Source organism: Xiphophorus couchianus, chromosome 13 (genome assembly GCF_001444195.1).
Source record: "Xiphophorus couchianus chromosome 13, X_couchianus-1.0, whole genome shotgun sequence".
In the NCBI taxonomy this organism is placed as follows: Eukaryota; Metazoa; Chordata; class Actinopteri; order Cyprinodontiformes; family Poeciliidae; genus Xiphophorus; species Xiphophorus couchianus.
In genome coordinates, this window is record NC_040240.1 from 8,256,036 (window position 1) to 8,275,259 (window position 19,224).

Genomic DNA, 19,224 nt, shown 5'->3' on the forward strand with positions numbered 1-19,224 from the left:
TTTTCATTTGTAATGAAGCTAACTGGTCAAATCTTTCTGTGCCCTTCCTGCCTCATCCTTGTTGTCGACCAGAATGTGAACGGCATCAAATACCACGCCAAGAACGGCCACCGCACGCAGATCCGTGTGAGGAAGCCCTTCAAGTGTCGCTGTGGCAAGAGCTACAAGACGTCGCAGGGCCTGAGGCACCACACCATCAACTTCCACCCGCCCGTCTCCACAGAGATCCTCCGCAAGATTCAAGGCTAGAGCCCTGCGCTACCAGTCAGCTACCCCGAAACATTAGCCCTGTCCTGACTCTCCCCATCCATCCCAAACACTAAAGGATCAAGTGCATGCTTTAAGTTGTTTATATTTTGTCACTTTTTTTTTTTTTTGCATCCATTTTTGCATTCTTCTTTTGTCCTATCCAAGTATTATCACTTGTATTTTTTTGGGGAAAAAAAACAAACAAAACAAACTGTGTATCTTTGTAGTATTTTTTTTTTTTTATTGATGTACATTTGCACATTCGTATATGCTATCATTTTGTATTTTTTATGTTTTTTTCTCAACTGTTTTACTTGCATAAGGTGCTAGCTGTAAAAAAAAACAGAAAGAAAAGACAAAAACACAAACGAAAGAAAAGCGGAAGGGTAGTGGGAAAAGGAAGCGCGAGCGACTCCTGCCCTTTGGTTTTTATTTTTTTTTATTTTGTTAGTTTGTTTTTTTTCTCCCGCTCGTCCCTGAGCAGGAAGAACGCGAGCCGGGCTGTTTCGAACGCGCCCCGTCCGCTCGCTGCAGAGTCCCCCGCCGAGCTTAAGTCTGTGCCTTCACAGCTACTTCTGGGAGTTTAAGAGCAAGAGTTAAGTTATACTTAGAACAGATATATTGATATATAAGCAACAGACAAATATGTATGTGTACATAAAAAAAAATATAAAAGTATTCATGAGCATATTCATAGTTACTTTATTTTGAAGCTTTATTTTATATATATATTTTTTTGCCAGTGTTTTAGAAGTAGTGTTGTTTTTTTTTTTCTGTGTATCTGTAAGTGTTCATACTTACAGCACATTGTCATTCAGCCTGGACAGCCCTGGTAAGGATGGGTAGAAAGCCTTCAAGTAACCAAGCCTTCTTTTGCAGCAGCATAATCTCTTAGACAAATGCAGACATGTCTGAACTTTTAATCCAAGTAGTTATTTAGTGGGGAAAGAAAAAAAAAATCTCATATTGAGAAATATTTGTTTACAAACTTATCCTTGCTGCACTTATTAGCACCAACGCTGTATGCTGTGCTGCCCTCCCTTCTTCAGTAATGTTTCACTTTTTCCAGGTCATTATCCTGTTGAAAGGCCCATTGATAACCTAGTTTTAGATTTTACTTGAGAAAATCTTTTTGAGAAAAGTTTTAGAAACTTGAGAAATATTTATTTATGATGTCATGTGCTCAACAAGGTTGCCATAGTGATTGTTTCAGGCCAGATCCACAGAGATTTGTCATCTGACCCACTAGATGAGTCTCAAACAAACCAGTCGGCATGTAGACGCCTCCTAATGGTCGTTAGGGAGACTTGATAACACCCAAGTTGTTTTTTTTCCCCCTTTTAAGTTTTTTTTCTGACTTGTTTTGTTGCTTTTTTAAGAAAGTAGAATAGACAGTAAGTGGGCAGAGAGAGAAGCTGCAAAGAACGCCGGACAGCTGCGTCGGTGCACACTGAATCAAGAGTGCACCGCTTGCAGTTTTCCGGCCGATGACCGATCTTTAAAAAGCTTGACCAGCTGACTGGGATTATGGGCCACTACCAATTTTTTTTTTGACTGAAAAGTTGCTAAATATAGCAACAAAGTTGCCAAGTTGGTAACAGTGGGACAAGTATTGTTAACTGCACATGTGCAGAAGTAACCTGGTGGGACAGCGGCTGATTTTCAGACCTTTGCAGAGGTAGATGAGATCAGTTTCTCATGCTAAGTATTGGCCAATCGTCCTAAATTAAGGAAATTGGGGAAGATTTATTGGTGCACCCGTAGTTTGAGTCCAGTTCCAGATTCATTAGTTGACTTGATTATGGGTGTAGGTGAGTTCAGGAGAAAAGCTGCTGCCTTCCATTCATTTCCTGACTTTTTGAGATTTCCACATGAAATGGCATGGTCTCTTGTCGTTCCCATTTTGAAAAGTAGCCAATAGTGTCATTACTTTTACACCCCCAGTAAATCAAGAATAACTAAATAAAAGTTCAACATTAGTAAGCTTAAAACAGTGAAGTGTGAACTGCGAAAATGCTACATTATTTATTGTGTAGGAGTGCCAATAATTATGGATTTTGTTAGTAGTTCTCTCCTAACGTGTTTTTGTGTCCCCCACTGAATGAACTGACTCGGATTAAAGACTGGATTTTGCTAAAAAAATAAAATTGCGCTGCTGCTGCAATAAAAGCTGAATTTCTCTAAAGGCTTTTTCCGTTTCGCTATCAGAGGCACTTGATTTCTGTGTGCTGTATTTGCTGATGATCTTTTTTTTTTTCTTCTTCTTCCTTCGTTTTACACATTCTAAAACATTATTTTTAACGTCGATCAGGAAGAGACCACGGCCGATGTTTGAAGCGTTTCGACCGCCACCTCGAGAAATTCAGCATTTCCCTCGCTCATAGTGCCAGAGCTGCCGCTCCACTCGCTCAGCCTCGAAAAGCAGGCCGAGCATCATATAATGTATTCCAGTTGCCAAGAGCTTTTGTTTTCTTGTTTTTGTTCGTTGCCAACAGCTCTCCACTGCCAAACATTGACCATACCATGTGCCTGACGGGAGGGAGAAATGGGGGGGGGGGGCTTATGATAGCGGTTTTACAGTGGAGGTCGCCAAAAGTGTGGCAACGATTGTTCTTGTTCATCGCGCCTCCAAAGTGTGCATGGATGAATGTCTTCATGCATGCTTTCAGAAAAAAAAAAGAAACAGAGGTTACATTTGTATTTAAGAGATTATCATCTACAACTTGTCTGTGTGTGTGTTGTAGAGAGCAGCATTCCAGTCCGTCTGTATGTGTGTGTTTTTCAAGCAGTATCTTCATCAGCATAGGGAAGTGTTCCTGTACGTGTGTGTTTATCAGTGCTCGGGTGTTTCACGTTTTCTTTGCCAGATCGACTCAAGGGACCGGATTGTCACGCTCTCTCATGTTTTACTCTCAATTACCAGAGTTGAGCAATGTAGACTCAGTCATTCCTCTCATACAGACTTTATATTCCGGTCAAGGCTCCGAGTTTGAGCCGTTTCTCTTCTTCTTGGATTCCAACGACACGCACTCCAAATCCTCCTGTTTGCAAGTTTCTTCTGGTCCAGCTCCGGGTCACGCCACCCGCCTATACTAACTGATATACTGTCACTTGGTGCGCTGCTGGACGACCAAGCACAAGTCTGCAACGACAGATTGGAGGAAGTAGAGCAACGGGCGTATGCCGAAGAGGACGAGGGGATTCGGGAGGGGTTCAGTATACCATGTACAGTGAATGTAATGTAACACGTGTCTGTCGTCAAGTGCTTTTAAATTATATTTTCGTAAGTAACATGGAGACCAATGTTTCCCTTTTGTATGGGAGGTTTAAACAGGTTCTGAGGAAGAATAAGTTGTAGGTGATGTCAAACTGTCTTTCTATATATATACATATATATATATAAAAAACAAGCTGCTTCAATGTAAATGACTGAAAAAAAACAGCAAAATAAAGTGAAAATCCCCCACAGCTCCAACTCATTCGCTTCTTGCTTCCCCGAATAAAGAAAAGCAGCAACAGTCACGTTCATTTAGACAAGCGTAATTTATTCTTAAAGATCTTTTCCACTTACACTAATTTCCAGACATTCTCACATGAGATTAGCGTTGGGACATGAGACGTACACAAAAAGGGGGCCGCACTCCTTGGACCTGCTCACATCGCAACAGTAAACTAGGTGTATTTTTTATTTTTTTTTATGTCATTTTTGGGGATTTTAAGTGATCGACCAACGCAAGGCAGAGCAGAATTGCAGCATTTATGTACAGCCCCATTTACTTTGCTACCCCTAAATTACGTTCAGAAAATGATCCGGTCAGAAGAGACAAAACTTCAACGTTTCGACCTGCATGGAAAACAGATTCCCCCACAACACACCGTCCCCCATGGTGAAACATGGTGGTGTCAGCATCATGCTGAGGAAATTTTATACCTACTGGGAAAATACATGATTGTGATACTACTGGGGATGCATCAACAACTGTGTCGGCTGATGCTAGTCATTTTTTGTTGAAGTATCGGTCCGATAAGATAAACTGGGCTGATATTAGCAGCTGATGTTTATTTAGATTTACCGTTTGTTTCATGAGGAGGTTGGCCATGTTGTATTTGTCCAGTCATGTGATGCATTACAGCAGCATAAATATTGGATATCGACATCGGCCCAAATTTTTCATATCGGTGCGTCCATAAAATCCTGACTTGGTTTTTGCATTCGTTCCCACAACTCTTCAGTCCAGTGTTCACTGAAGGAAGGAAAATACTATTTTCTTTCCACTTCACAATTATGCGCTACTTTTTTATTAATCACAAAAAATCCCCCCCCAAAAATACATTAAAGTTTGTGCAAAATGTGGAAAAGTTTAAGGTGAGTGAGTTACTTTTTTTTTTTTTTTTGCAAGGCATTATAGTTTGTGAAGCGTGGATGCAACACTGTTAACACTGCCGTAACAAGAAATTAAGAGACACGAAGCTCAAAACACACATTTAAATGACATGAGGGCAAACAGACCTGCACACAAAGCCGCGACCTCTTCACAGTTCTAAGCTTAAAAAAAAAAAAAAAACTCAATTAAAGTGTCTATTGGCCAGAAACATCCGCCACCGCTGCTTTGTGATTGACCTGCGAGAAAGTGCACAACAGGAAGTGAAACGTCCCCCATCCTGTCGTTTCATTAAGGAAGATGACGAAGGGCGACAGCTTGACGACGGTAAATCGCCACCAGTCTTCTATATACAGTACATTCGGAATAAAGCCTTATTTAGTGGAGTCCGGGAGAACGTAGTGTTGCTTTTGTTTTTTCTTCCTTTTTTTTGTTCCGACAATCTGACATCTTTGCAAAACACTCAACAGGGAAAAAAAACAAGAGAATCTTTACACATTCAAGTGTCTCACTCTGCATGTACACTTTTGTCGAGCTTTAAATTCAACTGAAAGATGATGCTTTTGGCTGCTAATATGGCAAACATGACACTGTTAGCATTATGCTTCTGCAAAAAAAAAAAAATAAATAATTGTTTTGGCAGAAAAATAGTCTCTCGTAAACTAGAAAAATCCACCTTTATTTTTTGCTTTGATACATTTTACCAGATTCGTAAGCTTATTAAACATTTTTACAAGGACAGGGAAACACGTGGAGGGTGTATTAACTTTCTTGGATTTAGCTCTGGAGTTAAATCTAAGATTTTTTTTTTTTTTTTTTTTAGATTTTTTTCCCCCCTCAAACCACAGCTTTTGACTTTTTTAACAACTACCTCAGTTAACAGGAGGGAATTTTGTGATTCAGAACATAAACATGCTCTTTAAAAGGTGCTTCACTGGGGAAAACAAAAGTAAAAAGCCGTGACACTTCTGCCAAATCCTGCCTCACTCCCTGTTCCTTTTGAATAAATGTTTCGGCAGATCCACACCTTTCAGTCCGTTACCCAGTCACAATTACATTCTTTCAAACCATTTAGATCGCAAAAAAAGGGGGGTAAAAAAAGTGCTAAATATCGCGTAATTAACAAAATAAAGCAATACCTGGGCAACATATGTGTACCTACACGGCGTGACAGAATTCACCGCTCAGCCCCTCACTCAATCTGCTCAAAGTTGAGGACGTTGCCGTCAAAGTGCGTGAGGACGTGCCTCTCGAAGAGCTGCTGCTGGCAGTTGAGGGGGAACTGCTCGGAGCAGACGGGGCATACCTTCCAGTGGCTCTCCACGTGCTGCTCGAAGGTGCGCTGCTCGAAGTGCGGCGGGAAGATCACTTCGCACAGCGGGCAGCGCTTGTGGACGTCCGTGCTGCAGACGGAGGGGAGAAGAAAAAAAAGAAAAGGCATCATCTCAAAAATTGGAAATGGAAAACTAAAAACTCATCGCCTGTTGAACAAAATATTCTCAGCATGAAGACGTTCGAGAAAAAGGTATAGTCACAGTGGAGTGGTGTAGTGAAATACAAGTACTTTGTTGCTGTACTTCAGTACATTTTTCATGTTTCTCTATTTTACTTAAAGGGGAGGTGTTGAGTAAAATTGACGTTTTTGAGGTTTACATCACGTTACAATGTTATTCCCTCATTTGGAGATTCTTTCATGCATGTTTGAGAAATCCTTTAATCTCCCATGGCAACCACTCAGCTGTGCAAAACGGTTGGAGGTACCGAAGGTGCATTTCCTCATTTTTTCCACCTCTGAGCAGCAGTTTCTAGCCTTCGCCTTACAAAGCAGTCCTCCCCTGTGACTCCCCCACTAAGCTCCTTCAGACTAGCCAGCAGCAATTAGCAAACACCTAGTGGAACTGAGCATCTGCTGAGCTCATTATACTATCTACTTCTCAGTCCAACGCTGGTAAAAAAAACCTTGTGAAAGGGTTTATGAGGAGCGATGTTGTGATGACTTTGTAAATGCAGAGATTCAGAAATAGCAGCAGTTTTTAAAGAGACAGAGGCCCAATTTCAAGGCCTTAAATTAGTTAGTAAAATTTAACATAATTACTTGATTATGCTATAAAATGGTGCTACGTGCCTGGAAAACACATAATACTGCCTCTTTTAGTAGATTTAATCATGGGCGTTTTCAATTTTTACTGCGCTACATTTCTATAATATGTTGCGCTACATGTTACGTTCACGTCACATTGTGATTTTTTTCCTTATTTGTTTGTTGGCATGAAAGAAATCAATGACTTATTTGAGTTAACAGGTTCAAAAAGTGACTGACGTGTCCCAGTTTTGAAAACTGTGTCAGAGAATTTAAATACGATTTACTTGAATGTGTTTACTGCCGTTCAAACAAGACATTGGTTTTGCTTTGTGTGAAATCAAAACTTTCAAAGGTATAATCGCTCCTCTTTTTTATTTTGCATAATGACATTAAACTCTGCAGGTCGTCCTTGAAATTCTAATGCACAAAATCACAAGTCCAAATGAAAACTCTGTGTCACAGAGGGTAAACAAAATAAAAACATGCATTATCTACATGTTTGTTCATTGAAATGGCCCAACATTATAGATGTATTAAAAGAAATATACATACAGTAGGCACACCTAATAATATTCTAGAACATTGCATTATGGAATGCATTCAACAAGTGCTTTTACTTTCAAAATTTTAAGTAATTTTAAATGCAAATACTTACTTTTACTCAAGTAAAAATGCTAGTGCGGTACTTTTACCAGAGTACATTTATTATTATCAATATTCCTCTTTTCTTCTTTTACCGTGGTTTTTGTTACCTTGAGTCAAAGCAGAAGCTGCTCCTCACTTCACTGCGTCTGCTGGACTGATGGTCACACGGCTGCTGAGGTCTGTCACACACCTTCAACACACAAGCAAACACACACACACACACAAAAAAAAATGGTGGCGCATTTAAAACGAGGTCCAGCCTCTCTTCATTAATCTTTCTCCCAAGCTCTTTGGGAGCGACATTAATTACGGCTTAATGCAAATGAACTTAATGCTGGGCTTTTTAAGAGAGGGCTGTATTTTCCCCTCTGTGAGCGATGGAGAAGCCCTCCAGAAACAGAGATGGGCAGCGGAATTACGACGGGAGGGCAAAGGTCGGACATTAAACATTCATGTAGCTGAAATTAACGCTGTGAGAAATGATGTTCTTTAGCTTGTTGCCATGTAAAATATACTGCGTTTGAGATACAAACCCAAAGCTGAAAACCTCGTACTTTTTGCGCCTCCTCTGCTGGAGCCTCCATGTTCTCCGGGGGAGTGGTGCTGCGGGACGGCTGGATGCAGACTACCTCCTGGTCCCAGCCTGGAGCTCCCGGACCGGGGCTGGGTGGAGACGCCGGAGGTGCGCAGGGAGCGGTGCACAGCGGCGCTTCGGGTGGAGGACGGGAAAGGTGCTCAGGGGACAAGACGACGTCCGCCTGGTCTACATTGTGGGAGAAAATGGAGGTGTTATAGTCCAAGCCGCAGCGTGGAAGAGGAGGAGGTGCAGTTTCCCTCTGTCTTACCTTTAGATGTGTCGGTGGAGTAAGGATTGCCGTACTGCAGCTCCGCAGGCCTCTGTGGGACGAGTGGTGGTGGGGAGGGGTCCTGTGGGTAGGGGAGTGGGTAGCGTAGCACCATGGGCTGCTTGGCCTCGGCCCCCTGGACGCCGGCCTCCTGCTCCCTCTGTCTGGATTTGTAAAGCTGGAGTTCCTGGGCAGGAGAAATCATCCAGGCAGTGGGGGTTTAATAAATGAAATCATGAAATCAGAAATGAATCAAAGTTTAATAAATGAATTAACGTGCTCCAGTCTTATTTTTGTGCAAAACGTTGATGGATGTTTACAGCCCTACTTACTATGAAATTAAAATGAAAAGAACGCACGGCTGTTAAAAGAGAAACACTTTGTGCCTCGCAGTTTCTGTTACAGAAGAATTACATTCGTCAGTGAAATTCTCATTACAAAAAAAATAATCAAAATGGTGGCTTGAATTGCAGGCGGGGGCCACACTAAGTTGTTGCAAGGGCCAGGAAAGAACCTCGGACCACACTTTGGACACCCCTGGCTCCCTGAGACATCATAATCAATTTTATTAATGTTTTATAAGTGTTCTTTATTTCATTGATTTTGGTTGTTGTGTTTTATTTCAGACATTTAAAGTGTTCTTTATAAAATTAAAGATTATTGGTCTTGCATCATTATGCGGTTATTGTAAGGATTTGGGTTTTCTCTGTGTGTTTATTTGGGGTTTCTGTGTCTTTTGAGTCTCCATGCTGCCCTGTCTACCCCTTGAGTGTTCCCAGGTGTGTCTCGTTCAGTGATTACCCTCTGTGTATTTAATGCCACCTGTTGTCTCTGTGTCTCTGTCGGGTCCTCGTCTCCTTTGGCTTGTCTGCTGTCGAGTCTGTCGTTTTTTTGGTTCAGTTGTTTTCCAGTTGCTACCAGCTTTGAGCTTAGTTTAATCAGTTCACCGGTGCTGCTGGACTTTTTTTCATCATTAAACTACCATGATGAGGTGGTGGTGCGTCTGCCTCACCACCTCTCCACCGCACAAATCATGACAGATATAACTACATTTCTTGAAAATGGTCTCCTGGCAACAATATTATCGTTCATCGCAATAAATACCGGGACAATTTATTGTCCAGTAAAATTTGCTCTCATATGCAAGACTGCATGCATGTTTGTGAGTGGAACTGTGTTGGGCTGTATCAAAGTAATTCTTTTTAAATATTCATTATTCAAAACAGAATTAACAGCCGTGCATCACTTTCCCTTCATTTTACAGTTCTCCACTGCTTTGGGTTGGCCTATCACATAAAATCCCAATAAAAAAAAAGTCTGTAGTTGTAATCTAAGTTTCCTTTTTATGCGTTTTAAATTCTCAACACAAAAGGAAATTTATTCCACTTACTTTACTTTCTTGTTTTCTCTTAGCTGTCCACATTACATTTCATCTCTTTTTTTGCAAGATCACGCAGGTTTATACATAAACAGAAGCCTGATCAAAACCCATTTTCAGCTTTTGGTTAAAAGTAAAAGAAAAAAAAAATGGAAGAAACAGATACACTTTGAATTTATAGTTCACTTTCCCTAAACACTGTTTTTGCCCTTTGTGATCATATCTGAAGCAGGAGCATTAGTATCCTACTCATTACTGTAATGGGTGTCACAGTCTGGCTCCTTTCTCTGCTCTGGCTCTCGCTGCCATCCGGCGCCTCCTCACTTTCTTGGCTTTTAAAAATCCTTCCTGACCTCCTCTCCTGATGACTTCATTAGCGCGCTGCTATCAAGTTTAACATTTAAACCAGGGTTGGGAAGGTGAAACAGACACGTAACGTGGCATTTGCACTGTCTAATGGAACTGTACCGGCGGGCGAAAGAGGCAGGAGTAGCTGTATAAATTAGTGGATGGCTGGCGAGGTTTGAAGGGGGGTTGGAGGGGATCAATGGAGCAGAAAGTCAGACGAAGCACAAAAATGGTCGCATGATTGAAAGAGATCATTTTTACTAGAGAGCCCACGTCAATGCAATGCACGGCGACAGCAACAGCATCATGCCTATCTCTCTCTATGGGAGAGATAGGCGAAAAAACCAAAAAACAAAAACTGTTGAAGACGGCAAAAGACTTGAGATGGTAGCGGAGAGTAACCTAGCAGCAGATCAATATGTCTCTTCGCTAGTCTGTACCAACATTATTTATGGAAGCCATTTTATTGTTAAGTATTGCCATGAATTGAGAAGATAAAAATCTAATGTGCAAAGTTTTGAAATTGTCTGTAATTACCTGAAAACTTCTATCCGCTTTAGGCCTGTTGACACTTACAAAATATGACAGAATACAACCCCAGATGAAGCCAGAAAAATTAGCCGATTCTAGACAAATACTTCAAAGTACAGGCGCCGATCGATCCACAATATTGCTAATATTGATACCAAGTCGGTTTGAGTATTGGTTCAATACCACTGTGGTAAAATCAATCATTTAGTTTCAGATTCATAGTCAGTGAAATGTAATTTTTGTATGTTTTTTTTACTCTACTGTAAAAACGAAGGTTTTGATATTGCTGTCAAATGTGTACAATTTGCTTTGTTTTTCTGTTGTTTCTGTTTAATAAACAGAAACGCCTAAAAACGTGATAAAAATTCTGTCCTAGGCTTTAACTAGATAATTCATAGGAAAACCACAAAGCACCGAAAGTTCAGAAGTCTCATGATATATAAATTATGATTATTTATTATATTAACGTGGTATCAGATTGGTACCAAATCATGCATTATCCGGATATGAGCGATATGCCTTATGAATAAAATCTCATGTTTTTAAACCAAATCTGATTTACATATTTAATCTATTTACAAATTTAATCTTTTTTTTCCCTTAAAAACATTACCAATGACAGAACATATCTTTTAAAAACGGCTTTTATTTCAAGAATTTCTTCTGTGAATCGACTTGACTTCAAAGTCGGAAAGAAATAATCAGACGAACAAGATGGTCACTCTTGGCTAATATCACTCTGGACTCTGGAAACCCATGGTGCAATGGAGGAAAAAAAATTCCAGATTTTCCAAAAATGTCATCTTCAAAGACAGAAGATTCGGATGATATATGAAATCGATTTTGCCCTTACACCTCTACTTTTAACTGTTAATCGTCAAAGTCGGTAAAACATAAAGAAAGGACAATTTTGTACCTGAAAAGTACAAAAAAACAAAACTACAAAGTGTGAGGGGGGGCAAATGACGAATACCCAGACAAAACCCCTCAACATATAGCCAGAGCTGAGAAGGAATGGTTTAGGTTAAAGTAGGATAATGTTCTATAATGGCCAGATCTAAATCACATTAAGAATCAGCAGCCAGACTTGAAAACTGATCCAGCTTTCCGTTCAGTGAGTTTGAGTTTACTTTGTGTTTGCGTGTGACATAAACTCTTCATATTATCTATTGCTATTTGCCGTTTGTTGCTATGTTACAAAACACAAAACCAGAAGAAGAACCAATAGCAGCTCAGAACTAAACAGAACCAACATACTGGCTTGTCCTGGTGCCGTTTTACCTCCTGCAGCTGCTCCTTGTCTTTAAGAGCCTGGGCGAGGTTCTGTTTCAGCTCGGACACCTCGATGGCTCGCTCCGCCATCTGCACCTAGCAACAGCACACACACACACGCACGCACACACACACACACACACACACACACACACACACACAGACAGACAGACACCGTAAAATCACTTCAAGGTCACCACAAAACGACACCACCCTGTGGTGTCTAATAAGGCATTCTTTCAATGTTCTGAACGCTGAATAAAATTCCTTGCAGGAACACTTTCTGCTAGATAAGAACATTTTGTCACACTTCCAGTTTGTGTCAACCGCTGAGCGAGGACACCTGCCAGCGAGCAGGTGAGTAATAGTGCACGACATTCGCCTCGTGTTTACCCTGGAGTGTTGTCAAGTGCGTTGGGGCCTACTGTAAAAACCCACAAGTACGGCCAAAGAAAGCAGACATGCACTCTGGGGAAGATGGAAGCGGGTCAGGGAGATCGTCATAAATCCCTCACTTTCTAACAGAACCGACCCTGTGGGATAGTTTACATCGCTTGCTGCTTGCTCTCCTCTTATTTCACCCCATTTCAAAGGTCTCAGATCATCCCGCTGCTGCTCTCACGGGTCTTTTTTCTGCCTTGTGTCTATCTGTCTGTCCTGATTTCATCACCCTTAAATTCTGTCTGCTTCTTTGGCTCCTCCCTTTAAATGCTCTTTCATCTCCTTTTGTCTTTTCTTGTTCTGCCCCCCTTTCTTGAATTTACGGCGTATCACCCCCACACGCGTGTCTTTTCGTTTCTCTGTGTATTCCTCTCCCCCTGTCTCCATCCTCTGGCTGACTCATGTAAACAGCCATAAAGCACAGCGTTCTGAGGCGGACTGTCTCTTCTTCTGCTCTCGCTCTGTTCGGACTCCTGGGGCCATTAAGAACAACCCAGGGCCCAGGGCGATCACCTCAGCAAAGGAGCTATATCAAAGTGAAGGGAGAGCTATATTTACCGCCTGGATAAACACACACTCACTCACCAAGAGTAAGTGCCAGTCAGACGAAAGAGAAGAGAGCCCCGTTCGATAATCTGCAAACGTGCCACGCAAACTAGTGCGAAAGCAAAGACTGGGATTAAAGTGGAAAAAGGATGAGACGTTTATATTTTCAAAATCATTTAGATGCAAAGATGAAGGAAAGCCACCTCGTTCATATTAGTTAGAAACACAGAAATTTTGAGGTTGAAGACCTCAAAATAAATTCATCGGTATAATCTCAAAGAAAAGATGTTGAAAAATCGTTGAATTTAATAAATGATTCAGTTGAGAAGAAGAATAAAATAAAAGTTTATGAATTAATTGCTCTAACAAAATTTCCATCTGTATAATGATTGGTGAGCCTAACAACTCCTTTAAAACAAATCCAACTTGGACCCTTTTTTGTATTTACACTTTACATTTCAAGTTGATTGTATTTTTTATAGCTTAATAATTCTGGGTTAAAATGATAAATTGCTTTAGTTATAAATTTAATGAGACTTTTTCATGTAATATGTTTTTATGACACTAAAAATACCAGTCGTATTGTTTTAGATCTATTTTTTTTGTCATCAATTTACTTAATTACTTTTTCCCCCATTTTCAATAAGTTTCAACATCCCACAGAGAGAAACATATCCATCTTCTTTTCTGAAAAGGTTTTATGTCTTTCTTTATTGTAAAATCTAAAAACAAAAATGGGGATATTCAAAAATGTCCTAAAGTAGCCTTTATTAAAAAATGCAAGTTGCCATTTCTTTTAAAAGGTCTTGCAACATTTTCAGCTCCATACAATTCTTAATTAGCTGGACTCGAGGCAACTATGGCTTCTACGATGGAAAAGTTTTCAGACTCCTGGTCTGGTTATTTGGGCCTTTCTTGATTTTCTGGGGACCAATAATGATGTAACACAAAGTCAACAACTCGACTCAATCAGTTTACCAATTCACTCTGGGTTGTTTGATTACACTGGAAGAGTTTGGAATGACCTGAATTAGATTGCAGATTACCACATATGTACCAGTTTGTTTGGATTTGCTGCTGTGTTAATAACCTGAACTATTTGAGACAAACGGAAGGAAAATAAGAGCGATGCTGTGTGCTCCTGTCTCACTCTGAATCGTCCCTCCTCATCGGCCAGACGCTGTTTTAGCGTGTCGTTGATCACGCACTGCTCCCTCCACTTCTCCTCCATCACGGCCAGCTCCGCCTCCACCGAGCGTGTCTGCTCCTTCTCCGCCTCCGCGGTGCTCCTCCCCTCCGCCTCCAGCGGCTCCCGGCCCTCCGCGCTGGCCCTCGTGTCCGCCTCGCTCCGCTCCTCGGCCCGCAACCTCTCGTCGCTCACCTCCACCCAGCTCGCCATCTTCAGGCTCTCCTCGGGCAGGTTCTCCTTCTTCTTCTTCTTCTCCTCCTCTTCGCCATCTTTTACCGTGTCATCTCTTCCAGCCGCCGCCGTGGACTCCATCGGAGACGTCTCCACCTGTTTTTCCTCCACATCTGTGCCACTGTAGGCCTTGGCAAATGTGGATTGTTCGTTTTTTACTTCAGGAGTGATTGTCATGTCTGCTGCTTCTTGTAGAATTGCACAAGTAGGATTTCCTGCATTAAAAACAACTGGTTTAATACATAATATAAGGAAAGACACTGCTGAGTAAGTTAGGTAGACTGAGGTGTTTGCCATCAATCCACAAAAGAATCATAAATCTCAACACATTCTGTTGTTAGTTAATCATAACCATAAGATAAAAAGAACTTCTAAGCATCTGTTGCAACAAAATTAGAAAAAAAAAACATCAACACAGGATGGTGCTGCTACCACCAGGCTTCAAAGTGAGGATGACAGCTATACTTTTCCATAGAATTCAAATTGTATTGACAAATTTTCCCACCTGGGCTGCCCACTGTCAGGTGAATCTGTACCTAAAAATCAAAAATAATTCACTCTATGAGTTCTAGAGGAAACTGCATCAAATTTTATTTAAACGTAAAAGGGGTCTGAATACAAGTGTGCATGTTTTTATCTGTAAAATATTTTAAAAATCCATGTAAAAATGTTATCCACCTCATAATTACGCATTTCTTCGGGTTGCTCTTTCATCTGGATTTCCAATAAAACACGCTGAGCTCTCTGGTTGTAATGTGACACAATGTGAAAAAGTTTAAGGGGTTTGAATGCTTTTACAAGGCAATATAAGCCTCTGTGTGTGTGTAGGTGTGTGTGCGTGGGTGTGTGTGTTTTGGTGTGTGTAGCAGTGGTACCCTCAGTCGGAGACTCCGGACTGGAAACCAGGGGCTCCTGAGTCGTCTCTGTGGACACGTTTTTCTTTGACTCCTGCAATGAAACAAAATGAACTGTTGATTTAAGATTTAAGGGGAGGCGGTCAGTGAAGCAGGCTGGCTGTTCTCTGTGTGTGTGTTGTTGTTTTTTTTTTATGGCTTTTAAACACACCATAATAACACCTTGTGACTCCGCAGTACTGAGCTTGGCCACCTGCCTGCGGAGGCGCTGACACTCCCGGTACTTCTCCTTGTAGTGCTCGGCAGCCATGTGGAGGCGCAGCTTCAGCTCCTCCACCTCCCTCTGAAGCTCCGCCTCCGCCTCCGACACCACCGCTACGCCGTCACCGCTCGTTCCGACGCCCTGGGATGCAAAAGACGAGATCGGTGATGTGCGCTTCGCATTTGATCCAGATCGAGCGTGAAAGTAACAATCCCGAGCCGTGGGGGCACCGACCACCTCCTTGCGAGCGGTGCTCCTCATCCGGTCCAGCTGGGTCTCCATGCGCTGGCACTCGGCCTGAGCGTCGGCCAGACTGGCCCGGAGCTTGTCGGCCTCGATGCGGGCGCGGTACAACTCGGTCATGGTGTGGTCACGGGCGCCGGCCGAGTCCCGCAACTCGGAGGCGAGCAGGGCGGCCTGCTGTCGGGACGCCTGCAGCTGCTCCTCGGCCTGACGGAGCTGCTCGCGTAGGCGGCCGAGCTCTGCCTAAACGTGTAAAAGAAATATTAGTGTTAATCAGATTAATTGCAGTCTATTCACAATTAATCACTGTGCCTAACTTTGTGAACTTGAAATATAAATATGTACAAATATGTTGTGGTTCTTGCAAGAATGGGGTTGTGGGCAAGCCTCTCCTCCTGCTGCATTCCAACAAACTGAAATGTAAGCAATTATCTTTTTTGTTGTTGCTGCAGAATGGAGGTAATGTAGTCTCCCAGTAATCAACAGCAACTAAGGGAAACTTACTCCACTACACACGCACACACACAAGTAGTAACAAACTTGTTCGGGGAACCACTGACAGATGAGATACATTTTATTCTCTAGTTTTTGGGTTTCCCACCCTTTGTGATGGCACCCTGGGCAACTGCCCATATAGCCCTTATGAAAAACAGTAACTGTATGAATGTTATCAAAATCTAAAAGATAGTCAGTTTTCTAGGTTTTATACTTAGGAAGGTTTATAGGACACAATTTTGTTTTGATCAGTAATCTTAGAAATGTCCCTCTGCATTCCTATGGAGCTTGCGTGATGAGGTGACAATCGTTGTCCTCATCCAGCTGAGCGACCGGCGTAATTTGTGCATGAGAAATTTCAAGCTTATACGTGCAACTGTATGCAACACAAGAAAGCTGAAAAATGTGCGACCTCTGTTGCTGTCTGCTGTCGCATAAAACGTTCATCTTTCGCTGTCGTTTGTTGCCCCCTGTGTGTCAAGTCCACAGCGAACTGCTGTGATCTCGGAAACCCTTCGTGGGACAGAGGCTTTTAGGTCAAAATAATAGTTTGATTAATCTGCGTTGTGCAATATCAACAGGTTAACATTTTCAGATTAATCGCATGTGTTAATGTTGACGGCCCTAAGCCGAAATGGCAGCTTGTGTCACATTTTAGTCCTGTTTTCACGCCCTGCAGTGTGAGACCTTGTCATGTCTGTGCTCCAGCAGCTCCCTCTCCAGACTGTCTCGCTGGGCGACGCAGGCCCTCAGCCTCTCCAGCTCCTCTTGGAATTGAGCGATGGTCACCTCCCTGTTCAGCTCCACCGCCTTCAGCATCTGCAGCTCGGCGCTCAGCTTGGTGTTCACCAGCTCGGTGCTGCGCAGGTGAGCCTGTCGCGGGTCCCGAAGCAGAAGAGAAACGTTCAGACCGGAGACGGAAACAAACGCCTCCATAGCTTCATGATGTGAAATGTTTTTTTTTTTTTTCACCTTATAAAGATCTCTCTCATCCTTCTCATTCTTCAGCTGGCTCTCTAGGGTGTCTCGCTCTGCTGTCAGCTTCTTCAAACGGTCTCGCAGACTGCATTAGAAAAAAAGTCTCTGTAGTATTAATATCATTGTACAGAACATACTAAGGCTGGACGATATGGTCTAGAGTCAATGTCATGATATATTGAGCAGTTCACCTGCATAACAACAAATGAACAATAACACCAACCATCTACTCCCCCTCCAGAAGTAAGGAATGTGATAGGCCAGCATAAATACTTCACAGTAATTGCGGTTTTTCGCAATTATTTTTATTGGCATTTAATGATTTTAAAACTATAGCGTCTGCAAATAAATGAAGAAAACACGTACTTTTAGTTAAGAGTTATTGAACAAATAAGCACAACTGAACAAGTTTAGAAGTATAAAATAACTTCACTTCCAAAGTCCTAATTGAACTCAATATATTACCAAACGATTGATGACGCAACCTTTTTAGGGGAAATGAGACCTCTTGTGTCATGGCGCTTATTTCATTAACTTAACCCTCCCGAGGTCTACAGAGATGGGGGGTCTCCACAAGCCGACCACGACATTTTCCGCACTCCTTCTGATTGTCGCGCAGCTCGCGCTCATACTGCGGAAGGGTTAAGCCGTGCTCCCCTCGCGCTTACTTTTCAAAATAAAAACTCACGTCACATTTTCAGGCTGCTCCCATGCAGTCTTATCTCGATCAACTGTATGGCCGCGGCTTCGACATTTACATTTTTCCACATTTTCTTGTCTCTTTTTCGCTTCTTGCTACTGATTGGATGGGGTGCAGTCACGTGACTGATAGACGATACACGTACCGCGACGTCTAAATAAAAGATATTTATAAACACCTAAAATGCCGACATGAGTCGATAATTTGCTATTTATCGTCCAGGCCTAGCATACGTAAGCCACGCTTGCAACATAACATAGTCGAGCTGCTGTAGTTCTTCCACGGACTGTACTCGAATCATTTTGACAGAATTGGTTCTTTCACCATTCATATCTGTACAGTGTGTTCGTCTCTAAGCTAGGTGGTTCCATATAAGGATTCTGGCCTCACCAGTCCAGCTCAGTCTCCTTCTGAAGGCCCCTCTGGGTGACTCCCAGCAGGTCCTCCTCCAGCAGCCGGACTCGGTCTTTGGCCTCCGTCAGCCTCCTCCGTACTTCTTCCCTCTCGTCGGAGAGTCCCTGCGAAGAGCGCAGCAGCTCCTGGGGGGCAAAGAGGCGGCCAATCAGAGCAGCTGATACAGCGGCTTCAACTTAACGTGGTGAAATTTTCCATGCTAATTAAATATTAACAAATATCTAGTAAATTACAGGTTTTCAACATTCTGATATACCCAGGCTTTAGGCCAAAACAAAATTTTCCTGAATCAAAACTCCAGATTTTTTTCAGAGGTTTACACATTGATTTAATTAGCTTTTAAATTTGGCTGGGTGTTAAAGTGCTATTTCACAATTTTTCTTGCCCTTAGATGGGCCCTATTTTAAAATCCATAATGCTGTGTCTGGACTGGACAATTCAAATCAAAATAGAGACTTTGCAAAGCACAATTTACCTTCGGTGATTTGACAGTGTTTTTCAGAGTGAATTTAACAAGCAAACTTTCTGATAAAAATTCTAATTATAGATGGTATAGAGATCTAAAGAGTTGTGTCTTTTTGGTTGAATGGGTGGGAATTTATTTGTGGGGTCTCCGTCAGAAACTGAAAAACCAAAAGCGATCAGTGAAACTTAACAAACCCAAATCAAATCTCATTTATTTTTTATTTTAAGAATGTATGTGATTTGAAGAAAAATAAAATTAAAAGTCATTTACTTTGACAGAAACAGCAAAAAATTACTTTGTAACAGTAATACCTACAGTTACTGTTACAAGGAAATTTGACTTTTTAAAATATTATTTTTTATATACTGTATATATGTATATATATTTATACTATGAAGAAAGCGTCCCAAGTGGAGAGGTCTATTTTGATAATTATGTAGTTTTTTTTTTAAATATCTAAAACAATATTGGCAAACTGCTGGCATGACCTTCCCTGTTTTATTTACAGTTTTTCCTCCACATTGTTGTTCTTTATTTTTCAGCATTTGTGACATACTGTGGCAAAACTTTAAACTGCTGCTGCTCAATTACTCAACAGGTTGTTGCTAGGCAACCAAACAGTGAGTTAGTTAGTTGATACTTAGCTCACAGTGGGCTAAAGCCTTCCCTCTG

General features: G+C 41.7%; 2 protein-coding genes across 7 annotated transcripts in view; one reads left to right on the forward strand and one right to left on the reverse strand.

Moving 5' to 3' along the window:
• jazf1a (JAZF zinc finger 1a) overlaps nucleotides 1–3,717 on the forward strand; it is a 37,561-nt gene extending 33,844 nt beyond the window's left edge. For both annotated transcript variants that reach the window (XM_028035729.1, XM_028035728.1), the window contains one exon: nucleotides 73–3,717. In XM_028035729.1, coding sequence (XP_027891530.1) covers nucleotides 73–249 — 177 coding nt within the window. In that variant the 3' untranslated portion in view covers nucleotides 250–3,717. The remainder of the gene's footprint in view (nucleotides 1–72) is intronic.
• A 924-nt stretch (nucleotides 3,718–4,641) lies between these two features.
• tax1bp1a (Tax1 (human T-cell leukemia virus type I) binding protein 1a) overlaps nucleotides 4,642–19,224 on the reverse strand; it is a 28,013-nt gene continuing 13,430 nt past the window's right edge. For 3 of the 5 annotated variants that reach the window (XM_028035709.1, XM_028035710.1, XM_028035711.1), the window contains 11 exons: nucleotides 18,063–18,211; nucleotides 16,967–17,057; nucleotides 16,682–16,867; nucleotides 15,206–15,742; nucleotides 15,016–15,088; nucleotides 13,871–14,355; nucleotides 11,743–11,829; nucleotides 8,205–8,391; nucleotides 7,914–8,122; nucleotides 7,467–7,549; nucleotides 4,642–6,034 (listed from right to left, as the gene is read on the reverse strand). In XM_028035709.1, coding sequence (XP_027891510.1) covers nucleotides 5,824–6,034; nucleotides 7,467–7,549; nucleotides 7,914–8,122; nucleotides 8,205–8,391; nucleotides 11,743–11,829; nucleotides 13,871–14,355; nucleotides 15,016–15,088; nucleotides 15,206–15,742; nucleotides 16,682–16,867; nucleotides 16,967–17,057; nucleotides 18,063–18,211 — 2,298 coding nt within the window. In that variant the 3' untranslated portion in view covers nucleotides 4,642–5,823. The remainder of the gene's footprint in view (nucleotides 6,035–7,466; nucleotides 7,550–7,913; nucleotides 8,123–8,204; nucleotides 8,392–11,742; nucleotides 11,830–13,870; nucleotides 14,356–15,015; nucleotides 15,089–15,205; nucleotides 15,743–16,681; nucleotides 16,868–16,966; nucleotides 17,058–18,062; nucleotides 18,212–19,224) is intronic. The other 2 variants (XM_028035713.1, XM_028035712.1) reach the window with 2 other exon arrangements.